Here is a 24,533-nt window from a genome sequence, read left to right as displayed (position 1 = left end):
TGGGGGATGTTTTCTTGGCACACTTTAGGCCCCTTAGTGCCAATTGGGCATGGTTTAAATGCCACGGCCTACCTGAGCATTGTTTCTGACCATGTCCATCCCTTTATGGCCACCATGTACCCATCCTCTGATGGCTACTTCCAGCAGGATAATGCACCATGTCACAAAGCTCCAATCATTTCAAATTGGTTTCTTGAACATGACAATGAGTTCACTGTACTAAAATGGCCCCCACAGTCACCAGATCTCAACCCAATAGAGCATCTTTGGGATGTGGTGGAACGGGAGCTTCGTGCCCTGGATGTCCATCCCACAAATCTCCATCAACTGCAAGATGCTATCCTATCAATATGGGCCAACATTTCTAAAGAATACTTTCAGCACCTTGTTGAATCAATGCCACGTAGAATTAAGGCAGTTCTGAAGGCGAAAGGGGGTCAAACACAGTATTAGTATGGTGTTCCTAATAATCCTTTATGTGAGTGTATATGACCGTAAATGCCTGGCACAGGACTGTTTTGCTTGTACATATTTTTTCTGTGACGTCTAGTCCACTGTTGCAGAATAAGATGAAGACACAGAAAGCGGCTACTCTCATGAAAGACTTCTCTCCATGACAAGAGTGACTGCATTTTGAAAGACAAACAATATACAAATTTAGAAACCACAACTGCAAGTCAGTGGGACTTGAACATTTTATTGGCAGCATTAAGTTCAAACATTATACAGTTGTGTAAAGTTGTAAGTTGTGATCAGTTTACACTGAAACCCAGGTCTGCGAAGATGAGATCAACACAGTACCAACTGAGCTATCAGACGAGATATTTAGCTGCGTTTCGACCAAAAGTGCCCGGGACTTTTTAGTCCCCGGATCTCTTTTCAAGGAACTAAAAGGTTCCTTCAGCCCACTGTTGTTAACTCCCGCACAGAGAAAGCAGCACAAAAATAAAATGGCAACAGTTTGGAAGGTTATTAAAACATTTCCAGCCAACAAGAGCTGTAGATCTGCTGCAGCACTCGTCTGTGTCCACCTGGGCTTCGGAGGAACGGGATGTTAATGAGCTTTATTACCTGCTGTAATCAGCTGTTCAGCTTGTTTTGGAGAGGAGGAGACTGCCTTCAGCTCCTTGTAGAAACTTCCTGACTGATGAAAACTTAAAAGAACACTCCGGACCCAGTATTTAGTGCAACTCCATCAGCTGTTCGCTGTAAACACACCGCTGCATGCTGGCTGCTGTTTCCGAGCAATAAATTTAATGGCGATGTATGTTCTCAGGGGGACATCGGCGAGACTTGAGTGCTGACTGTTGATTGTGATTTATTGGTTTGCAAACAGTGGTTGAAAAGAGAGGAGCAGCTGACATCCTCGATTTAAACTGTACTCAGGAATTCACTGGTAGTACCTACTTTCAGAAGGTACCTACTTTCAGAAGGTACTACCCCAGGGACTTTTGGGGGGGGTAAAATAAAGACCCTAGAACAAAATTTAGACCCTGGTCCCTTCGGTGGAAACGCAGTGAGTTCCTCCAATTGTTCCTAGGTCCGGGGTTTAGTTCCTTTGGTCGAAACGTGGCTCAGGATAACGCTCACCATTTGATCTTCTCTCAGAGAATCATTTAATAATCATCATTAGTTGCAGCCCTAGTTAAGATGATTTTACAGCTGTTTATCTTCTGAACACACTGTCATTAACTATTGCTGTGTCCTCAGGGAGGAGGGATGTCCCTGCATCCGCTGAGACCAGGCCAATTTGTGGACTTATGGGGACTATACGCTTGGTGGCAGGTGAGCTAATAGAGAGCGGGAGCATTCCAACAGTCCTGTGCTCTGCTGTGCTTTCTCATTTCCAACCATCTCTTTATGTTAGGCATGTACCTGGTTGTCATCACAAAAAAGAAGAAGGTAGGAGATTTGCTGGGCCACACTGTGTGGAAGGCTCTGGACTTTGATGTCATCTCTTATAAGAAGACAGTACTACACCTGACAGACAACCAGGTAGGATATTATGTCTTTTTATAACTCCTGACTGCAGCAAGGATCAAATCAAAACTTTATTTCTAAAGCACATTTAAAACACCGTGTTTTAAGTCGCGATTTAAAAACCGGAAGGCAGGGGGCCAGTCTGACATGAAGAGGCAATTCATTCCAGAGTCTTGTGGCTGCGACTGAGAAAGCTCGATCAATCCCTGCTCTTGAGCCGTGTTTTAAGGACAACGAGAAGAGACTGGTGCGCAGACCTTAATGACCTTGAAGGAACATGCAGCTTCAACAGATCAGTGATAGACTGGAACTAGTCCATGAAGTGCTTTAAAAACAAACAATAGAATCTAAAAATCAATCCTAAAATTAACTGGGAGCCAGTGAAGAGAGGCAAGGACAGGGGAGATTACAAGATTACAAGTTCCAGTAAGGAGACGAGCTGCAGCGTTTTGAACCAGTTGTAGTCGAGAGAGGGAGGCCTGGTTGAAAACAGCTGCACACTCTATGGAAATGGAGGGGCCAAAAGCAGGAAGTGAGATGCTTGCTCTAATTGAGGCAATCTTATCCACCATAAAATGGAGAAATTTTTCACAGGCCTCAGAGGAGGCTACAAGATAGACGGATTGGGGAGTATTTAATAATTAATAGTAGTTAATTGTTTTAAAAAGAACATACTTGGTCTTTTCAGCTTTAAGAGTTCTCTGATAATTGTGCAAACTTTCTCTAAGAATGTCATAAGAAACCTGCAGATGATCTTTTTTCCATTTGCACTCAGCTTTCCTACACTGTTGTCCAGCAGCCCGATTTGAGTCATTTATCCAAGGTTCAGATTTGGGTTTTGAACACATGGATTTAAATGGGGCAATTGTAAAGGATGCCCAGATAAGTACTTTAACTAGCACTCAAAAGTCTCTAATAGGTTATCTCCCGCTCACAGTGACTAAAGATGACAAGTCTGTCTATAATCTAGCAACTCAGGTTCTGGGCACCTTTTGTACAGGTGTTGAAGTAACTTGAACCCAAAAGTTCAAAATGTCTGCTCTGCACATGCTAGCTTTTCTTTGGAGTGTTCAACCGGAGCTCATGGGTTTTTATCAAGGAATGAAAGGGGCTCAGGTGTCAACATGTGACTTAAATATGGAACTCAACAGGTGTGGGGAGATCCTCTTTGGATCTCTTTGGTCCTCTTTGGTCTTTGCTGTCACAGGTGATGTCACCGTGATATCATACACCCTTTCAGTCTTCCTCTGGGGGAAGTCAAAATCGTAATCTGAAGACTCTGACTAAATGTTCGGACAGTCCAGCCGTGTGAGGGAGTCCCACTGGTCCCTGTTTAATTATCAGTGGGATTCCCATCAGTCACTCCTTGTAAACATTGTTCTGGTTTTAAAAGTACAGTAAGTGGGCCTTTGAGTTGAGACCGCTAATTTGTAGGTTAATTAGTTTCTGTAATGATATAACAAAGTGAAAAAAGTCCACACATGGACTGGAGAAATGAGAGATAGTAAAGATGACCTCTAAATGGAGAAACCGCCTTTTTCGTGGTTCGTTTGTCATTCAGACGTGATGATATACTTGGATCACAAGACGTGATGATGCACAACAACAAAACAAGAAGATTTTAACACTATTTGAATAGGAAATACTGAAATAAGCAGGGGTCTGGGGGTCCTTTCCAAGAAAATTTGAGCATTAAACACTTAATTTCCTGCCTTCTAGAGACATCTACTATATAGCCTGTTATAAACGCCGATGCTGATTTATCTGCAAGTAGCTCATATCGGCTGATAACATCTGCAGGTATATCTCAAGATATTAAGGAATAGAAATATTTATAGAAAGTAGGTAAGTAAAAAATGATTAGTATTACCAGAGGTGTAATGATAAATAGTAGTAGTGAATTAAATACTAATAGTAATAATGAGTACAGGTACTGTTGATGTGGAATGGATACAATCTTGAAAACTACAGTATTGGGACAGAGTACTGAAGCAGAGAATATTGCACAACAAGTATTTAGAACAGGTTACTAACTAAGAGTTTGTGTGTTTGACACTGAGGGAAGATTTAAAGAGTCCTCCTGACAAATGAGAGCCATTGAACTCCGTTTCCGAAGATCCGTCACGTTTTCCCACCAGTGCGTGAAGCCTCGTCATGGGACCTGGTTTTCAGTCAGTGTATATGTGATAGTGGGTGTGATATCTAAAGCCTAGTTCACACTACACAATTTTAAGCCTGATTTGCCGGTCGGACAGCTCGGTGACCGTCAGGCTGTGATCAGGGGTAAATCAGCAATCGTTTGGCAGCCGCCGGTCTTTACTTGTGGACTGCACAACGACGCATCAAAACAGCTCCCTGACGCATCGCTGACACATCGCAAGCTGGGTGAAGTCTGAGACTTGGACATCCTTCATGATGGCAGCCGGTGTTAACTTATTCTACTGGCTGCATTCCACACTGTCACCCTTCTCAAGTCAGATTTTTTTATTTCCCACCTCTGGGTTTTTTATTGGTGTTTCAGATGCAAGACAACAAGACCTTTCTGTCCATGATCAACAGTGTGCTTCATACAGACGGTTTCTACTTTGCAACAGACTACGATTTGACCCACACTCTGCAGCGCCTGGCCAACACCAGCCCTGAGTTTCAAGAGATGAGCCTTCTGGAGAGGGTATGACATACTTTTTGTATGTGACATGTAGTCTAGTCTCCAGTAGTTTCTTTTCACCCCCATGCCTATGTATTCAGCTATGTATTACCATGTGGTAAATGTTGTTGTTCTAGGCAGATCAGCGCTTTGTCTGGAATGGATATCTTTTAAGGGAATTCATTGCACAGCCAGAGGTAAGACAAAATGACTCCTCTTTTTCATAGCATTTGTTTTGACTTCTCACTATGGGCTATGTTCCCCCGATTATGAAAGGAATTTCAATTTGGAACGGTCTTCAGGTTCAGTCGCCTTCACGGTAGAAAGTATACTTGACTGTGTTCTGCTGGTAACACCAGTGGGCTAGAAGCTAGGCTGCATGATGTCTGTGATTCGCTTTCTGCAGGTAACGTTACCTGGCAGAGGAAGGAGGGCTGCTTTATCTCAGCCAGCAGATACCTTTACAAGATTTTGCCAAATATTAATGTTCGTAGCAAACTAAGCTGAACAGTTGGACTAACGAGAGACAGCTGCTGTTTTAGTTTGTTTGGAACAATTTACTATTAGCCGAGCTAGCGCACTGTGACAGATTCAAATAATTCTTTCTACATGTTCATGTCCATAGTTGTTAAACATGTGTATTGATGAAATATTGGCTTTTTATTCTCAAAGGTTGTACTGCACTTACTTACACTAACGAGCTTAGCTGTTGTTGTGACCTGTCCACTTCTCCTCTGCTGGCTACTGCGTGCATGCATAATGATTATTATATCCAGTGAAGGTTAGATTATTTCCTCTTTAATTGACTCATTTATCATTTACCTTTTACATGTTTACTTTCCAACCCAGGACATCACAGCTAAAAGTTTTTGTTTTGAAGATACATGCACAACAGCATGTATCACCTTTTCTGGCAACTTTCAGACAGCTAGCTGGTCATTGCCTCTGACATTGGCGAGGTTTTATATGTTGGGTGTCATTACTTCAAGTCCTGCCCACACTGTCCTAAGGGTGGCCCACTGCAGTAATTAGTGGATGGATCTAGCTATCACTGCTAAAGACAAGCTTGTCCACCAAAATGAGAGTCTTCCTATCCCATGGCGAGATATTGAAAAGAATGCTGTGAAAGAGAGCTTAAGGTTGCTTGTGTAACTTATGATTGACGCGTCTCATCAGAATAGCTTTCTTCTAGCAGCGTAACTTGATGGTGTATTTGCTTCTGAGAAAATGGGAGAAGGGACTATTTGATTGTGAGACATTTCATTCTGTTTAGATAACCAAGGTTACATAGGTAACCTTAAAGAGGTGGTATTCTGCTTTTTGGCTTTTTCCCTCTCCTTTATTGAGTTATATATCTTTTTTGTGCATGTAACAGGTTTGCAAAGTGAAAAAGCACGGTCCACCCAAAGGGAGTTCCCACCTCCCACAGAAAACTCTGCTCTGAACTAGGGATTAAACGGTATGAATATTTCATGTCACGATTATAGTGACCAAAATAATCACGGTTACCAGTATTATCACAGTATTGTAAAAATGCGCCAAAAAATATGTGAAATGTGCAACAAGTTTTATATTGAAAACTACAAATACAATTGCCATTTTTCATATTTTTGCATAAAAAAATAAAACAGAGAATACCTTTTGTAAACATATGAAAATCAAAGTGTGCATTATTAAGATTTTATATTATGACCCCGTGGACAATTACATGAAAACAAAAGTCTTTAGAAGACAGTGACTGTAAGTGCAATGAGCCCAAAAACTGACATAAATACAGAGCAGTCTGTAGCGTTTCTAGATCTGCTGGTTGGTTGACTGAACAGCGTAACGTGTTCTCATGTGCAGCGGACGAATAGACTCTGCAGACACACGACGCACACAGCAGCAGAACAACGTGTAGCGTTTTTACAAGAGCAGCAACACTGAGAGCTTCAGTTTCCACGCTGTTAGCAAGTCAGAGACAAACCAAAGCTAAAAGTTAGCTCGCCCCGCGTTCACTGTGAGGTCATTTTCTTCAGTCATCAAAACTAAAATACGACCGGACTTCAGAGTGACTGAAAAATCTTGGCGTGTTGTCGTTGACCCAAACAAACCCACGCTGCATGCTGCGCATGCGCGCCTGCTTCTGGGAGACGCTGGACAGCGTTTAACGTGAGATTATAAGAGCGCGGTTAACCGGACCCGGTTATCATGGTAAGTAAAATGTGTACGGTAATAATAACCGGCAGGAATTTTACCATGGTTTACCGTTAAACCGCTAATCGTTTCAACCCTACTCTGAACTGCCTGAAAACAGCTCGTTTGTAGTCCAGCTGTTTCCCTTTCATCCCTGTGACGTCACGGGGATGAGAGCTAAATGCGCCTGATATAACGCTCGCCAAACGACTACTCCGACACGCCCTCAAAAACACCGGTGGAAAAACACTGAGCTGCAGCACACAGCTCTCCTCTCCCTTCCAAACACTAACTACCCTCCAGGCAGTCAGTGGACATAAAGTTGTTACTGTGGTGTAAAACTTTATGGATGAAAGATACTTTTGTTACAGATTAATAACTCACCACTCTGAAACTCTCGCTCCAGTCCATGTTGCCAAGCTGGTCGGCAACATGTACAGCTGAATCCAAGCTGTTTACAGGCTTCTCACTGACCCACCCAAAAATAAACCATGTAAACCTGTTCTGTTACAACCCCTAAATAGGATTTTGAACCTGGAAATGAGCAGAATAACACCTCTTTAAGTTTCATTACAGAGGAATTGTACACAGAATGATAATAACATGGCTGTAATGCATTTCATGATGTAATACTGCTTTCATCTTACAGTTACACAAGTTTGTGTATCCTGTTGTCCACGGTTGTATCCTTTACTGTCTGAATGCCATAGTTTAATCCCCCCCCCCCCCCCTAAAATGTAAAATTGACTATCCCAATTTAGTGAATGACTGTGAGACCTTGCATGTCAGAACCCTCTCACCATGTTATCTGTGTGAAGTAATGTGTGTCCAGTTGATTGGAGCCTTTATGGCTTTATTTTTTTTAGTATTTATAGTATTTATGACTTCTAAACCTGTCCCATGTAATTTATACCATTAAATGTGTTGATAGAAGAGTGATTAGGTTTTTTTGTGTTTGAATAAAGTTTTTTGATAAAATAAATTCTTGCCCACTTTAAATCAGTAGGTATCAGGTATGCTGCTTTATATATGTTATTTTTGAATGTGTATGGAAATTACTCCTTACTATTCCATGTCAGTGCTGTTGGTTTCTTAACACATCTGGCGACTAGTCATTACCATGAAGTCATGTAGGATCAATGGAAAGGTGTTCGAGTGGGGTATTATCTCCAGGAGGAGCTGTTGTAGAGCCGGTGTCCGCTACTATGTCCGAGGTAACATATTGTCAACTCCACTGACCTCGGTCTTCAGTCTGTTCTTCAGCACATTTCTGATATTGTTTAGAACGTTTTGACAACTAGTTATGCTGGATGTGCACACAAAGACAAAACCAGTAACAAATAAAATGCATGATTACCTTTCAGTTTCATGTCAGTTGTCAGTAAATCTAGGCATCTATATCCATTCAAGTGAGTTTCACGCTATCTGCTTCTGCAGAAACATGCTATGCAGGCACATCCAGGAACATTAAAGCTGGGGTAGGCAATTTATTTCAAAAGCATTGTTGTATTTGTTGAAATTCTCTTTACATCCCGACAGCAAACAATAAATGTTCTGACACAAAAATGAGAGAATCTGCTATCTGTGGGTGTCGCAGCACTGTCATAAGGACGGCCAATAACTTCATTCACTCCGAATATCTTTTGCTAGTTCTCTAAAGTTGTTTACTCCAGTGTTTAGTCAATGAAAAGCTAATTGTCTTGGCATTAATGGGAAGTCAATGGGAAGATGTCTAACTTCTCAAACAGTTCTTTGTGTTTTTGTCTGTAGGCATTGATTCAGAAGGCCATGCTGCTAACTATGTGGAAACAGAGCAGATCATGCAGTACAACAGTGCCAAGGCTTCGTTTGTTCAGGTGAGCCAAAGCAATAATGCTACAGCAGAGATTTAGGTTTACAGTCAATATACCCCCCACTTTCTGCACACTCTAAGTCCAAAGACTCCAATATGGACTGTGCTACATGAGTCTTGCGGGTAAATGAAATATGGTTCTGTAAATCCACTGCAGTGTGGGGCCTAAATAGGCTGTGTATACACCAGTCAGGTGAAGTTTCCATGGCACCTGCCCTGGTGGGACTTTGACAAGGGCCAAATTGTGATGGCCAGACGTCTGGGTCCCCTATCAAAAATGGTCCAAGGACGGAAAAGCGGTGAACCGGCAACAGGCTCATGGGCAGTCAAGGCTCATCACGTAGGGAGCGAATGCTGGCCCGTGTGGTCCGATCCTACAGACGAGCTACTGTAGGTCAAACTGCTGAAAATGTTTATGCTGGTTCTGATAGAAAGGTGTCATCGCAGTTTGTTGCATATGGGGCTGTGTAGCCTCAGACCAGTCAAGGTGCCCCTCTCCACTGCTGAAAGCACCTACAGTGGGCACGTGAGCATCAGAACTGGGCCATGGAGCAATGGATTGCGTTTGCTGTAATGGCCAGCAGGGGGCGAAAGCAGCTTAAACCTGCATTTAGCATGTGCCCCAGGCAACCTGGTTGCAAATAGAATGCCGGTTCCATTAGAAATAATGGTAAAATGACCCAACTTCTCAGCTGATTTATTCCCTCAGTAAACACTTTCCTAATGAGTTTATGGTCTCAGTCGCTAGTTTCAAGTCTTCTTCAATACAACACGATGTTAGTTTAGTTATAGTTATTAGTTAATTATTGTTCCATTTAGGGGAAAATAGATGAAAAAGCAGCAGGATTACCTTATGATTGACAAGTCGCTACCATGGCAACCTGTCAATCAGGATAGTGACATAATTAACTGCACTGTGTTAAGTTAACCAGTGCCATTGAACAAGCTTACTAGGAGTCGGCAGTTAATTTTCCCAGTAAGTACATTTTGTTTTAAGCCTGCTCTTAGCTAACCAAAACTAACTTTCTGGTTAGAATCACAATTAAAATAAATACAGCTGCAGCTAGCTAACCAAGCTTGCTAGTGCCACCGTCTCGTCCAAATATGGTCACATCCGGTGCTGCTGGTTGGGGGAAAAAATGGCCAAACCCAAGGCAGTCCAGAAACCAATGGGTGATGTCACGGTCATTTCTTTTATACAGTCTATGTAATGGAGGAAGGCATTTATCATAGCATGATGATGGTATGTTAATGCATTATGTTCTTTTTTCATAGACAAGAGGCTCCATCCCCTTCTACTGGTCCCAAAGGCCCAATCTCAAGTATAAACCAAAACCACAGATCAGCAAAACATTTAACCATGTAAGTAGTCTTAACACTACAAAACAAGGCCCTCTGTCTATTTGTAATCAATTTATTTTAATTTATCTTCACTTTTCATTGAGTTTTCCACTTTGTTTTTTTCTATAGTTGGATGGACTCCAGAGGCATTTCGACTCACAGATCATTCTCTATGGAAGACAAGTCATTTTGAACTTGGTAAGATGAATAAATGTGTAATTATCAAATCTGTTGATTCACCTTTATTGCTCTCATTTTATGAAATCACTGTGCCACTTAGATCTTGATTTCACACAGTTTAATCTGTAATATGACCCTGACTAGAAACAGTCAGGAAATAATACTGTGACAGTTATTTATATTACATTTACATTTATTCATTTAGCTGACGCTTTTATCCAAAGCGTCTTACAATTGCTATGTATGTCAGAGGTCGCACGCCTCTGGAGCAACTAGGGGTTAAGTGTCTTGCTCAGGGACACAATGGTGGATGGGTCACAGTGGGGGATTGAACCCGGGTCTCTCACACCAAAGGCATGTTTTTTATCCACTGTTCCATCACCACCCTATTACAAATACTAATTTATGGTTTGCATTATTTTTAGAGAACACTGAGTTCTTGGCATCTTTTTTTCACAGATCAATCAAAAGGGCTCAGAAAAGCCACTGGAACTGGCATTTGACAAGATAGTGACCCGTTTGGGTAATGGCATGATCAAGTAAGATTGTCACCAGTTTCAGCCTTTACCCCTCACATGTGTCTGGGGTCTTATAGTGCCTCATATTTACTCATACATACAGTGGATAGAAAAAGTCTACACACTCCTGTTAAAATGCCACGTTCTTATGATGTAAAATAATGAGACAAAGATAAATCATGTCAGAACTTTTTCCACCTTTAATGTTCAAATTCAATAGAAAAACAAACTGAAATCTTCGAGGGGGAAAAATGAAAAATAAAAACCTTACAATAACCTGGTTGCATAAGTGTGCACACCCTCTTATAACTGGGGATGTGGCTGTGTTCAGAATTAACACATTCACATTCAAACTCAGGTTAACTAGAAGTCATTACACTCCTGCCATCATTTAAAGTGACTCTGATTAATCACAAAAAAAGTTCAGCAGTTCTAGGAGGATTTTCCTGATATTTTCTTAGTTGCATCTCTGAGCAAAAGCCACGGTCCGCAGAGAGCTTTCAAAGCATCAGAGAGATCTCATTGTTGAAAGACATAAGTCAGGAGATGGGTACAAAAGAATTTCCAAAACATTAGATATACCACGGAACACAGTGAAGACAGTCATCATCAAGTGGAGAAAATATGGCACAACTGTGACTTTACCAAGAACTGGACGTCCCTCCAAAATTGATGGAAAGACGAAAAGAAAACTGGTCAGGGAGGCTTCCAACAGGCCTACAGCAACATTAAAGGAACTGCAGGAATTTCTGGCAAGTACTGGCTGTGTGGTACATGTGACAGCTATCTCCTGTATTCTTCATATCAATGGGCTATGGGGTAGGGTGGCAAGACAGAAGCCTTTTCTTACAAAGAAAAACATCCAAGCACGGCTGAAGTTTGCAAAAACAAACATCAAGTCCCCCAAAAGCATGTGGGAAAATGTGTTATGGTCTGATGAAACGTGCCATGCTAACAAATTCCAACCCAAAAAGACTATAATAAAATCAAAAGGTATTAGTCTAAGGGTGTGCACACTTATGCAACCAGGTTATTTGAGGGTTTTTATTTTTCATTTTCCCCCTCAAACATTTCAATTTGTTTTTCAATCGAATTGTTCACATTATAGGTCACATTAAAGGTGTAAAAAGTTCTGACATGATTTATCTTTGTCTCATTATTTTACATCATAAGAACCTGGCATTTTAACAGGGGTGTATAGACGTTTTCTATCCACTGTAATATTAAATGATTGCTTTTTTGCAGGTATATAGCCTTTGACTTCCATAAAGAGTGCAGTCGGATGAGGTGGCACCGCCTGCAGATCTTGGTGGACATGGTTGCTGAATTGCAGGATGAATTTGGGTCAGTGTGCTTTTCGTATTATGTGTGAGTCAATATATAAAATATAATCTATAAAAGTGCACCAGGGGCCTTAGAAGCAGTGTTAGAGGTTAGTGAGGTAACTGCAGGGTTATATCTGGGTTTTTACCTGTGATGGTGTTTCTTTTCTTACCGGGGTATATCGCCATGGTAACTTATGCTGAATTTATAATCTAAAGTGGGTTATGTTGGAGATAAGAGATCAGTGCTATAAAAGCCTCGCGTACTGACCAATCAGCTCTTTTGGAAATTGACATCACCACTGGCGCAGACTGTTTAATAGGCTATTTTGATGTGGAGATTCTTTTGTACACCGATATCATCCTACAACATGTTGTACTTTAAGATATCACAGTAAACCTACTCACCGCTTTGAATTCAGTTTTTATTAGGGCCGGAGCATGAAACATGCGAGGACCCTATTGAAACTGAAGGAATTATTTATTCTTCTCCCAAATGAATTGCAATTTTGACATCCTAAAGGTGCTCAATAGTTCACTAGTTTGCAAACGTCAATGTCAGAAGTGGCGAAGAATTACATATTTTATGGGTCCTGCACATGGGCGTGGCAAAATGCCGCCACCTACAAAATTGGGAAAAAATTAGCCCCCATGCCACGTTCAACCTACATGTCCGAAATGTTTGGGGAACATGTATTGTATCAAGACAAAAAAAAAAGCCTCAAGAACTCATACCCTAAACTGAACAGGAAGGCAGCCATTTTGATTTGAAAGTGCAATTTTAACCCATTTTTCACCGTTTACAGGGTGCGTACTTTAACGAACTCCTCCTAGAGAATTAATCCGATATACTTAAAATTTCCTGCTGTGCATTCTAAAGGCATTGATGATGAAAAGTTGTGCTATTGCTATCTGTGAGTTTTTAGCAATGGGTGTGTCTGTGGCGTGGCATTGAAAATTGATGATTCACCATGAAACAGGAAGTTGTTATAACTTAAGAGTGCATGCTCACATCTGGATGTGACAGTCCAGGATGACAATCCTGCGGTGAACACATCCATATGCCAACAAACACTTATAGCGCCAACCACTGGCAACAGGAAGTGTCAAGTTTCACATCATGTACTACTCCTAACATATTGGCCACTCCTAGTTGGACTAAGTCATTGATGATGCTCTGTTGAAGCTTGTGAAATTTCAGGTAACGGCGTGTCCGTGGCATGGCGTCAAAGTTTGATGCGCCATGGCGCCAAAGTTTGATGGTTCTGATAGAAAAGTGTCAGAATACACAGTACATTGCAGTTTGTTGCGTATGGGTCTGTGTAGCCTCAGACCAGTAAAGGTGCACATGCTGACCATTGTCCTCTGCTGGTAGCACCTATATTGGGCATGTGAGCATCAGAACTGGACCATGAAGCAATAGAAGAAGGGGGCCTGGTCTGATGAATTACGTTTTCTTTTCCATCAGATGTGCATCCTTTACCTGGGGAACACAGACAGTGTGATGCTTTGGCCAATGTTCTGCTGGGAGACATTGGGTCCTGCCATTCATGAGGGGTTACTTTGACACGTACCACCTACCCCAAGCATTGTTGCAGCCCATGTACACCCTTTCAGGGAAACGGTATTCCCTGATGGCAGTGGCCTCTTTCAGCAGAGTAATGCGCCCTGCCACAAAGCAAAAATGGTTCTGGAATGGTTTGAGGAAGACAACAATGAGTTCAAGGTGTTGACTTGACCTCCTAATTTCCCAGATCTCAGTCTAATCAAGTATTTGTGTGATGTGCTGGACAAACAAGTCGATCCATGGAGGCTCCACCTGGCAATTTAAAGGACTAAAAGGATCTGTTGCTAATGTCTTGGTGCCAGATACCACAGCACATCTGCAGAGGTCTAGTGGAGTCCATGCCTCGACGGGTCAGGGCTGTTTTAGCAGCAAAATGGGGACCTACACAATATTAGGCAGGTGGTCATAATGTTATGGCTGATGGGTGTATAGCACCCATATTTTGGTATTTGGGAGAAGGTAATGTGGGTTGAGTTTTCAGTATGTTGTGAACTGAAGCTGTGGTTGAGATTCAGTCTTTCACCACTATCTGCACTTTTTATGGCATGAATGGGTTTTTGGTTTTGATGCTTTATTAAGTTAAGTAAGTAAGATTTTTGAGTGCTTTTAAATAAATAAATTTGATGTTTGAAATGACGAAGTTCTTAGAGTGAGTTGAATGACCACTTACTCAGTGTCTGTAGTGTTTAATGTGGACACGCCAACACATAGCAGCTGAAAGATGAGGCTAACATGGTCAATTGCCATAAGAACAACACATTCATTTACTGGAACTTACAAATTTGATTGTGCCTTAATGATGGGACAGTGATTTTATAAACCTTATAACTTATGCATTCACACAGTTTTCAGCTTTTAGCTTAGATTATGTATTTTAACTTCTTCATATTTGTCTAATATTATAGTTTGCTCTTGGTTTGTAAAATATGACGCTTTGCTGCCAGCAGACTGGTCCATGTTTGTGATCTGCTGTCTGTATGTCTGGCTGGGATCATGGCATCGCGATTGTTAGGGTTAGTGAAGCCAGATAATGGAAATATATCCTGGCTATGTTGAACTTGCTTTGTGGTATAGCCCCCAGGTAGATACTGTATCTAAGTACTGAATCAGAATTAATGGAATGTATTTGAATTCAGATATTTCATGGTGGATGCAGATGGGAAGGTGCTGATGAACCAGGAAGGGACATTTCGGAGCAACTGCATGGACTGTCTAGATCGTACCAATGTCATCCAGTGCCTGCTGGCCCGACGCTCACTCCAGTCCCAACTACAGGTAGGACCCCATAATCATTCAGGAGGTGGACACAAAAATAAAAACAACTGAATATGGAGAACAGTGGCTGTGAACAGCTTGAATTCATGGCAATAACAATGGGTTCCAGTGGGGATATGTTGGGCTCCTGCAGCCCAATCCACTTCTCCATGCTTCATAATTGCTCAGTTTGGATATTAATTAGGTTAAGTTTAAATATTAAGTTTAAAAATGTCCATTTAAGTCATTGCATGATTCATATTATTAGCATAAAATTTTATTAATATGGTCAATCTGCTTGTCTGAATTGTTGCGCAGTTTGCGATTCTTATGACACAGCATTTATATATTACTGTAAATTCTCAAAAAAAATTATTCAAGTAATAGTTTGGTGTATGGACAGCATTATCACCCAAAGCCTGGGGGGGCAAAAATGAGAAGGAGTGGATTTCACCTGTATTAGAATGGCTCACATGATGAATTCAGCATAATGTCCATTACCACAGCAGCTCGGTTCTGCTCTCTGTGTGTCTCTGAGACTCTTTTGTTTTTTCCCCATCTTTGTTAAACCACTGTCAATAAAATTCCACACTTCCTGCAGATGCTTCACATTAAAAGCCTACCAGGAAAGGGAATTATTTACAGCTGGTATAGAAAACCCAGACATCAGGGAGAGCTAGGCCAAAATAACAAACAAAACCACCTTTTCCCATCCCAAATAATTAACCCTAACAAAGTAAATATTAAAAGGAAGAAAACATTTCTGTACCAGATGTCTCTTTTACTCAAATATAATGACAGAATAACAGCGGTAAGAACATTAAAGCTATCTTCCAGCTGTGTTTTCCTCTGCTGTTGTTGCTGCAGCGGTCTGACGGCGGGAGCAGAGAGCTCTGTGAGCGGGCGGCTGGCCGGCCTCACATGCTCCTCCTGCGGGTTGGCGCGAGCTTCCCCCCCCGTCAACTCCGAAAACGTTTAAGCACGTTTTTGTTCCGCAATCACTTTTCGTAAAACTACTGAACAGCCACCGAACAGCCTAAACGATATCTTTATTTTATCTTCTTTTGGACAAATAACTAAGTGTGTCTTAGTCAACATATCAAGACAAATGCAGACCTATGCACTTGCTAAATGCTTTACCAAAAAAAAAAAAAAAAGTTTAGTAAAGCCGGCCGCAGAGTAGCTTATGTTATCCAAAGGAGAAAAAAAAGATAATCGTACCATACTACTTTAGGAGCTAACGCTAGCCACCATTGGCGTAGCCTAACCTATGCTAATGGTTACCTATGTAGAAAGACAAATAACTAACTTACACTTACCTGACTCACACATGTGTAACATTCTGAAATCAGTGTGATTTAGATGGACAATATTGATAGAGGTAGCCATTTTGACAATGCTAACCAGTCACCTAATGTTTTCACGACATGTAGACTCGCGAAACAACCAAGAATGCATCAAATTACGTCTGGGGGACGTAAAAAAACAAACCAAAAAACAGTTTATTTTTGGTTATTTCCTGTCTGGACAGTGGAGCCTGCACCGGAAGCACTTAGACCCCTCTCGTAAATGGACATTACCTGTTCACCTCATAAATTCAGTATAAACATGCATGAAGTGTTGAGCAAATTAAAACGGGAACAGACCAGCAAACAGGGAGGCTTACTAAAATGTCATTAATTATATTTTATCTGTTTAAATTGTATTCTAACTTTACACTGAAGCTTGCTTCTGTTTCAAGTGCAAATTGGGTTCAAATGACTGGACACATCAGTCAGGAGTAGCTTTAAGCTTAACAGCATTTGGCAAATAAGTCAAAAGGTTAATTTTGGATTTACCTCTCATCTCAAATGTGCGTGTGCCTGCAGAGAATGGGAGTCCTTCACATGAGCCAGCAGATTGAAGAGCAGGCAGACTTTGAGAAGATGTACAAGAACGGTGGGTTCTCTCTGACACAACATTGACCTCAGGAGTTTTCTACAAACTAATCATGCCTATGTTTAGATAGATGATAATCTGATCTGGGTTTTTTTCTGTTTTGTGTTCCGTTCCCCCTCCCCTTTCTGTTCACATGCAGCCTGGGCAGACAATGCTGATGCCTGTGCCAAGCAGTATGCAGGTACTGGTGCCTTGAAGACCGACTTCACCAGGTCAGTTTTCACAGTTTAAACGTTACCTGACACCCACATCATGGCTGGAACTGCAAATGTCTGTCAACAAGTGTGGAAGAATGTTAGGGCTGTTCCCAACTAAGGATTTACAAAGTCGAATCAGAATTGTCAAGTCTAGCCTAATAGTCAAATCACGTGTGGCTCATTGTTGTCGACTATTTTCTCTCTGCTCGTCTGCTATTCCCTGTTCTGCTTTTGACAACACATGCACATCACGGTTCCTCGTGGGTTTATTTCAGTTACGGTTTAAAAACAATATAATATTCTTGGTGTGGTTCATCAATGGTGATAAATGATCTGAACGAAGACGTTAACGAAATAACGAAAACTAGATGTGAAAAACATTGTCGTTAACTGAAAATAAAAACAAGGCTTTACAAAGAAATGATAACTAAAAACTAAAACTGTGTTGTAGGTTTGCAAAACTAACTAAAACTAACTAACTAACTTTTGTCCTCCGGGTGAAGAGCTGGCACACTGTGTGTCATGTGGCTGTCCTGCAACGAATGCTTTATCTGTCAAGAGAGCCCGGGTCAGGGCGGCGTCTGGCCGCAGTGTAGCAGGAGGCGACCGCTGTTACGAGGAGAGCCCCATGTAACTTTAGGGGGAGGCTAACGTAGCCGGGGAGACCCAGGTAGGGATCGGCTGCGTAGTTGGTGGGATTTGAACACGTTTTCTATTCTCTTTTCTACATACATGTGTACAAAATAATATGAATGAACAACTGTACAGAGCTGTTTAGTTTGGGCTGCAGGTAGGGAGTCGCTGTCTTGGTGGTTTTCTTTTCCTTGTTTTGTTCTGTTCTTATGGTCTGGCTTAGAGCTCATCCTGCATGTGTGATGAACTTGCCCCTAGTAAATTGACTGTGAGCTCCCCTTGCGCTGGGTTGCGTCTGTTGGTCATTATATTTACTGCATGTCAGCTAGTGTGTGTGTGTGCGTGTGTGTGTGTGTCATGGGCTCATTGATATCTCAGCCAACCTGTCTCTTTGTGCTTCACATTGTTTAAATACCAAATTTTTGATTAATAAAGGTTTAGATCTTAATATAACTGCTTTCCAGTTATACCTGCCTTCAGGGTGCTAGGGACCTGTTGTTTGTGGCTCCAGGGGGGGCCTCCACAATCTTCCAGTTTCTTATCAGTCCATCAATTGTATTTCACCCCCCATTTATTGTATTTCACCTGTTTAACCGAGAATGATAGAGCTAGAGACTGATGTAATGAATTTCTTGGGACCACTGTGTCGTAGGATTAGGGCAGTTTGATCTTAGGGTTTTCTGTATGTAGGTTAGAAATTATACTGTAGATTGCATGTGCTGTATTTATTTAGACAATGTGTTAGTACTTCAAATACATATATATTTGGGCTGACCCCGAATAGCCGAGGATTTGATTCTTCGATGGGCGGAGCCTGATTCGACTGTCAATCTCACAGTTGAAGCTTTGCTGAAAAACAAGGATCACGCCATTTTGGCGATATGGGGGTGCTCAACATCTGATTTTACATAGAACTACCAGTTTTCTCCCAAGAAGTTAATATTCCGCCTATTACAATACACATTTAAAGATATAATGCTGTAAATAAAAAAAATGAGAAGAGGAGAGATGTTTTTAAAGTGTGTGAATAAATCCAGAATTGTAACCCTAAAAGGTCAGGTGTCACCAAAATGATTTACATTAATCCTTAATTTGAGATTTTCTGTATGGCGTTGAACTACATCTGATCTGATCTTTCAGGACAGGGAAGAGGACTCACTGGGGGCTGCTGATGGATGGCTGGAATTCCATGATTCGATATTACAAAAACAACTTCTCTGATGGTTATAGACAGGTGGGTCCAAACTTTCATGGATTTGAGTGCTACAGTATCTGTGTGGATTAGTGGTCTATGGTTTAGTCATATTGATGCAATGAATATTAGGGGCATCTTTGCCAAATTAAATTTTAGACCTTCGCATTACAACATAGTCCATGTGGTAAACTGCAAATCCACCATATTAATTAAACAACAATGTAAGTAAGTACCACCAATGTTTAAGGACATTTTTAGAGGCCTAGAGGTCACTAAAACCCATAGTATGTTTCAAGGTATCACAGTATTTTATTTATAATTTACAACACAAGATTTTACAGTGAAATGAAAGTGTGTAGTCTCTTCAAGCTTGACACACAGAAGTTGGTAGATAATTAAATCTATATTGGAATGGTAACATAAAAAATAAAAATAAAACAGTGTACAGTTATTTGTATACATACACATATTCACCCAGGTGATTATTCTGCAGTGCATTTTTTGAATTTGCATCTGGGAGAATGTAAACGGCAACAACAAGGTAGTGATGATAATGTGGGTTCGACATTTCCAACACACATTTTGAGTGTTTAACACTAAAGCCTAAAGTCCACTGACTCCGGCTACGGTGCGTTACGGCTGTGCCACGGTTGCCGGAGCTACTTGCGGCCATTATAGTCAATTCTTTTTAGTCCACCAGACACGGCCGCAGTGCGTCCCAGAAGCGGCTTTCCGCTCCGCTCTGCAGAGAATAGGTAGCAGGTCTATTTTTGCCACAAGCCGCGTCAAGCAGCACAGAGATTGAACCAGGCAGGAAGTCAGGCACAGAACGGCACAGAGAATCCAGTCAACTTTCAAAATAAAACACCCTGTGGAGACTCCTTATCGTAAAACAATAAACACCGGTAAAACTGACACAAAAGGAAATCATTTCACTATGTAGCCTATAAACTCAATAAAGTGCACCCCCAAAGCTGCACCCTCTGCTGCTGAAACGCTTCTGAGATGCTTCCAGAGGAATTTGAGGCCAGGCTGAGGACGCATCCAAACTGTGGTGCAGCCGTAACGTACCGTAGCCGGAGTCAGTGGATTACCGGAGTAAGCATCATCGACAGAAACACAAAGTCCGCCTCCTCTCATCTGGCCGGAGTCTCTGTCCGCTCAGAACACGGTGTGCTTGGCAAGAGCTGGATGTTGGAGCAGGTCTCTGTAAAGATGTGGGCACAACAGTCTCTGATTTCCCATTGCTAAGCCAATCTAAGTCCCAGTTTGGTCCAGACCGCACCTTAGCCAGGAGCAGCCTGTCCAAGTCCAAGATGGCCCACCTTGGCTCCTATACCGGTTTTCTTTCCTCATTCTTCTTTAATGAATGAGCGCCGCTACTACAAAATTTCACACTGCTGCTCTTTGTGCATTTAACACCACCCTTCCTCACAAACTGGTGACCAAACTGGTGAATTTGGGACTACCTTATTCAGTCAGCCTCTGGATTAAGGACTTCGATCCCAGAGGGTGTGAGTAGGCTCCCCACATCTCTTCAGCCCTTAGCCACAGAGCTGTGTGCGGAGCCCCTTACTCTACACCCTGTACACACATGACCACATACCTGCCCACTCCAGCAACAGCACCATTAAATTTGCAGATGACGCCACCGTACTGGGGCTCATCTCTGGGGGGGATGGGTCCACTTATCGGGACGAGGTGGAGCAGCTGTCTGTGTGGTGCATGGATAACAATCTGGTCCACAATACCAAAACAAGGAGCTGATAATAGACTACAGGAGAAATAAAATGGACGTTCAGCCCCTGACCATCAGCATGGAAGGTGTAGAGAGGGTCTCTGACTTCCGGTTACTGGGTGTGCACATAGAGGAGGACCAAACCTAGAACACTAACACCACAGCATTGGTTAAGAAGGCACAGCAGAGACTTGACTGTCCATAGAGAACATACTGGTCTACTGTATCTGCGTGTGCCCTCTCCCCTCCCTGAAAGACCTTTAAAGTTCCCGCTGCCTCAGAAATGCCCAGAACATACTAAAATATTTATCCCAGATGTTGAATATTCAGGACAAAGAAAAGATTCTATTCTATTTTCTATATTTTTATGTTTGTGTTGTACTGGGTGTGAAAAGGAATCTCCCTCTGGGACAATAAATCAAAATCCCAAATCTTGCAGGACTCCATCGATCTGTTTTTGGGGAACTATGCCGTAGATGAAGCTGATTGGACCACCCCACTACATGACCCCAAAGACTGGAAGTTTCTGACGGTAAGAAAGGATCAGGAGGATTGACTGAGTTTTTCCTTTTCCAAAGTGTTCAATGTGACTCTGGTCTTCTTTTCCTTTTCTAGTTGCCTATCATCATGGTGGTAGCGTTCTCCATGTGTATCATATGCCTGCTAATGGCTGGTAAGTTAATAAACTACGTAATCTTTTATAACCACAAACAAAACAACATTAGGATTTATTGTATGCACTAATGCACACAATATGTGGCCCATGTGTACATATATGCACACATATAGTTCCCCCTATATTTTGAAAATATACTGACTCAGTGTGACCTGCTGTCCCCTGTCAGGTGAAACTTGGACTGAGACTCTGGCCTATGTTCTGTTTTGGGGAACAGCCAGTGTGGCGACGGGTGGCCTCATCCTCTTTAATGGACCGGACTTTGTAGATGTTCCCAAGCTGGTCCAGAAGGATAAGCTGGACTGAATGTGTGTGTGTGGAAAGCAGCTAGGCCCTGGTGAGCTCATTGCCTCATCTTCTAGCTCTTCATCACTTTACCCCCAGCATCAGCAGGCCTGGAGCCTTTACTAACAGAGGGTAGAGTGGAGGAGGGTGGTGGGCACCAGGGCTGGCCTTGTGTCCTACAATGGTGGAAAGACTGAGACTGGGAGTGCACAGGCCTGCTGCTGTCCACACTGCAGCGATTGTCATGTGGATAGGACTGTCTGTCCACAGATTCCACTGGACACTTACCCACTGGGGTTTGTTTTTTCTGATGTAATTATTCCTGATTTCAGAGGAATGCTGTGGGGCCTATTTAAAATTTCAGTTTGACCCATTGCATTCCCTTAATGGATGCATAGGGATCAGATTCAGAACAGCTGCTGTGATGTCACAGCACAGCTGCAAATGAATCACAGTATGTACTGTTAGTTTGCCTGTTTGTTCCGAAGGCTCAAAGAAATCTGGTCTGGCAGGGAGAGCGAGAGAGAACATAAATGACACACTGCAAATTCCTAAAAGAAGCATTAAATAAGGTGAATTGGGTTGGTCCATATACAGATCCTTGTGGAACTCCATGACTAACTTTGGTGTGCATGGAGGATTTATCGTTATGTACAAACAGATCAACGTGATAAATAGGACTTAAACCAGTGTGGTTCCTTTTAATGCCAATTAAATGTTCCAGTCTCCGTAATAGGATATGATGGTCTATGGTGTTGCATGTAAGTTCAGACTGCAGGCCTTAATGCTCAATATTTTTTCCCCCAAGATCCAATATTTTTATCTGATACATTATTGTTTAAATGTGGCCCATATCAGACTGCGGTGTGAACTGTCCACAACCTGAAACGGACCTGCATGCACAGCAGAATAACATGTCGTCACTCGCAGCAAGCTGTTGTACAAAAGTAAACAGAGCCTCTAAGTTAGCTCCTACTTGTTGACCCTCCCAATTGTAACGTTTGATTTCCGTTTTTCATTGTCCTCTCACGGGGCACATTTCTCCCGAATTATGAGAAGTGTTCACAAGTTTCTGTCATTTTTTCTTACTCTTTCTCTCTCAACCCCCCCACTGTGTCCGCTCAAATACAAATAGCATGCACACAACTCAGAAGAGAGCTTGCGGTCCGGTGGATTTCAGGTGTAAGAAAGGGAAATTGTGAGCAGATGATTGCGAGGTAGAGGAGGAAGAGAGCCACATGTTTATAATGTTTGTGGAGCTTTTGCATTCACTGCGGCTCCATCTACAGCAGAACAGCTGCTCTAGAGTGACGTCAAACTCGCATCAATTCCAATCCGAGTGTCCAGTCTCGGGTCGCATTTAAAAAGATCGCATCTGTATCAGATTTGGACTACATATGAAAGTAGCCCAAATCCGAACCGGAAGAGATCAGATTCCATGAAAAGATCACATGTGAGCAAAAAAATCGGGTTTGGATCACATTGGCCGACAAGACAAGTACAGTCAAGTCCTTTGTCTGATGCAATAAGGAGGTCGTTAGTAATTTTCACCAGTGCTGCCTCTGCTATGATGAGCTCTAAATCCTGACTGAAAATCCTCAAATAAACTATTGCAGAAAGTCACACAACTCATTGCTTTCTCAAAAGAATGGAAGGTTAGATATAGGTCTATAGTTTGCTGAAACCCCTGGGTCAAGAGTGGGCTTTTTAATTAGAGGTTTAATTACAGCTACTTTGAAGGACTGTGGCACATAGCCTGTGAAGACAGATTGATCAGATCTAACAGTAAGTAGTTGTCAGGTTTGTAGAGGGAAACAGTCAGGATACAGCCTAAATGCACATCAAGGACCAGACTGCGGTTTGTAACATTTATTGACATTTATGAACTCAAAGCGTATACGAGATGGTGCAGGGAGTCCATGAACCGAAAAGCAGATCTGGAACAGACAAGCAGGAACACTCACGACGATGATGACCAGACACAGACCGGGCAAATGGACAGACTGAACACCAGTGGTGGAAAAAGTACACAATTTTCATACTGTAAGTGCAGATACACGGAAATGTCTTGCTTACAGAGTCACTAATCACTCCCTGTAGTAAATAAAACATTACTAGCAAAACTCACACTTTCTTAGTCAGGATGTTAAATAGACCAGGTTTTTCAAGCCTTCTGTATGCATGCAAGTTTTTTATAAAACCTTTGTGAACAAGATGATTTTTATAATACCACAGGACCCTTAATACTAAATTTAAAAAGACCAAAACCCTCCTTAAAAATAAAGCACTCTATTTAAAGCCAATGAAATGGAAACAAATATTTTAGGGTTTCTTGTACACTGAAGTTGTGTCTGCTGGAAATGGAGCTCTCTGGTCATCCTGACTCGTCTTCCTGTGGATACCGACTGACTTGACTGAAGCATGACGCCTGCCTAGCAATTGCGTCCTGCTCTGAGAGTCTGGTGGAGGGTCTGGGGGTCCAGAGTTATTGTCAAAGTCAGCCTCCTCTCCTCCAAAGCAAACAGACCATCTGATTACAACAGGTAATAAAGCATGTTAAAAATCACGTTCCTCCAACGTGCAGGTGGAGACAGATGTGAGTGCTGCAGCTGATCTGCTACTCTTTTCCCCTGGAAGTGTTTTCCGTCGACGCTGGAGAGGCCCCGTTCTGTTTCCAGACCTGCTAAACTGTTGCATTGTTTTATGTTTGTGTTTCTTTCTCTGTGCTGTGATTACTTTGAGAACTTGATGGCTTTATCCAGATTGTTTTTAAATTTGTTATGAATTTGAATCATGTGCCATTGTACTCCCACACAAAAAAAGCTAGTGTTAGTGGTCAAGAATATTGTCATTATATTCCAATACAATCTGATGTTCATATATACATTTTTCTTATGCATAGTGACATTACTAAATATTGATACCTGTCTGTCGCTCTGTATGCTGTATGTCAGAGTAATAACATACGCACACAGGAATGGGCTGAAGGAACCTTTTAGTTTGTTGAAAAGTAAATCTGGGGACTTTTGGTGGAA

At 41.9% G+C, this 24,533-nt stretch overlaps 1 protein-coding gene across 1 annotated transcript in view; it reads left to right on the top strand.

Annotated features, from left to right (window-relative positions):
* LOC119896911 (phosphatidylinositol-3-phosphatase SAC1-B) overlaps positions 1–24,533 on the top strand; it is a 29,786-nt gene extending 5,253 nt beyond the window's left edge. Inside the window, exons 3-20 of the mRNA XM_038710339.1 lie at positions 1,711–1,785; positions 1,868–1,995; positions 4,502–4,651; positions 4,765–4,824; positions 7,452–7,485; positions 7,915–8,016; positions 8,573–8,658; positions 9,930–10,016; positions 10,125–10,193; positions 10,635–10,714; positions 11,939–12,037; positions 14,719–14,857; positions 16,705–16,774; positions 16,914–16,986; positions 18,745–18,838; positions 20,977–21,069; positions 21,153–21,210; positions 21,383–24,533. Coding sequence (XP_038566267.1) covers positions 1,711–1,785; positions 1,868–1,995; positions 4,502–4,651; positions 4,765–4,824; positions 7,452–7,485; positions 7,915–8,016; positions 8,573–8,658; positions 9,930–10,016; positions 10,125–10,193; positions 10,635–10,714; positions 11,939–12,037; positions 14,719–14,857; positions 16,705–16,774; positions 16,914–16,986; positions 18,745–18,838; positions 20,977–21,069; positions 21,153–21,210; positions 21,383–21,519 — 1,634 coding nt within the window. The 3' untranslated portion in view covers positions 21,520–24,533. The remainder of the gene's footprint in view (positions 1–1,710; positions 1,786–1,867; positions 1,996–4,501; positions 4,652–4,764; positions 4,825–7,451; positions 7,486–7,914; positions 8,017–8,572; positions 8,659–9,929; positions 10,017–10,124; positions 10,194–10,634; positions 10,715–11,938; positions 12,038–14,718; positions 14,858–16,704; positions 16,775–16,913; positions 16,987–18,744; positions 18,839–20,976; positions 21,070–21,152; positions 21,211–21,382) is intronic.

The sequence above is a fragment of the Micropterus salmoides genome, unplaced genomic scaffold, assembly GCF_014851395.1.
Source record: "Micropterus salmoides isolate LMB-PRFRI ecotype aquatic unplaced genomic scaffold, ASM1485139v1 Ms_hic_scaffold_11, whole genome shotgun sequence".
Taxonomy (NCBI): Eukaryota; Metazoa; Chordata; class Actinopteri; order Centrarchiformes; family Centrarchidae; genus Micropterus; species Micropterus salmoides.
The sequence above is the reverse complement of the archived record's forward strand: the minus strand, read 5'-3'. Positions and strand labels throughout refer to the sequence as shown.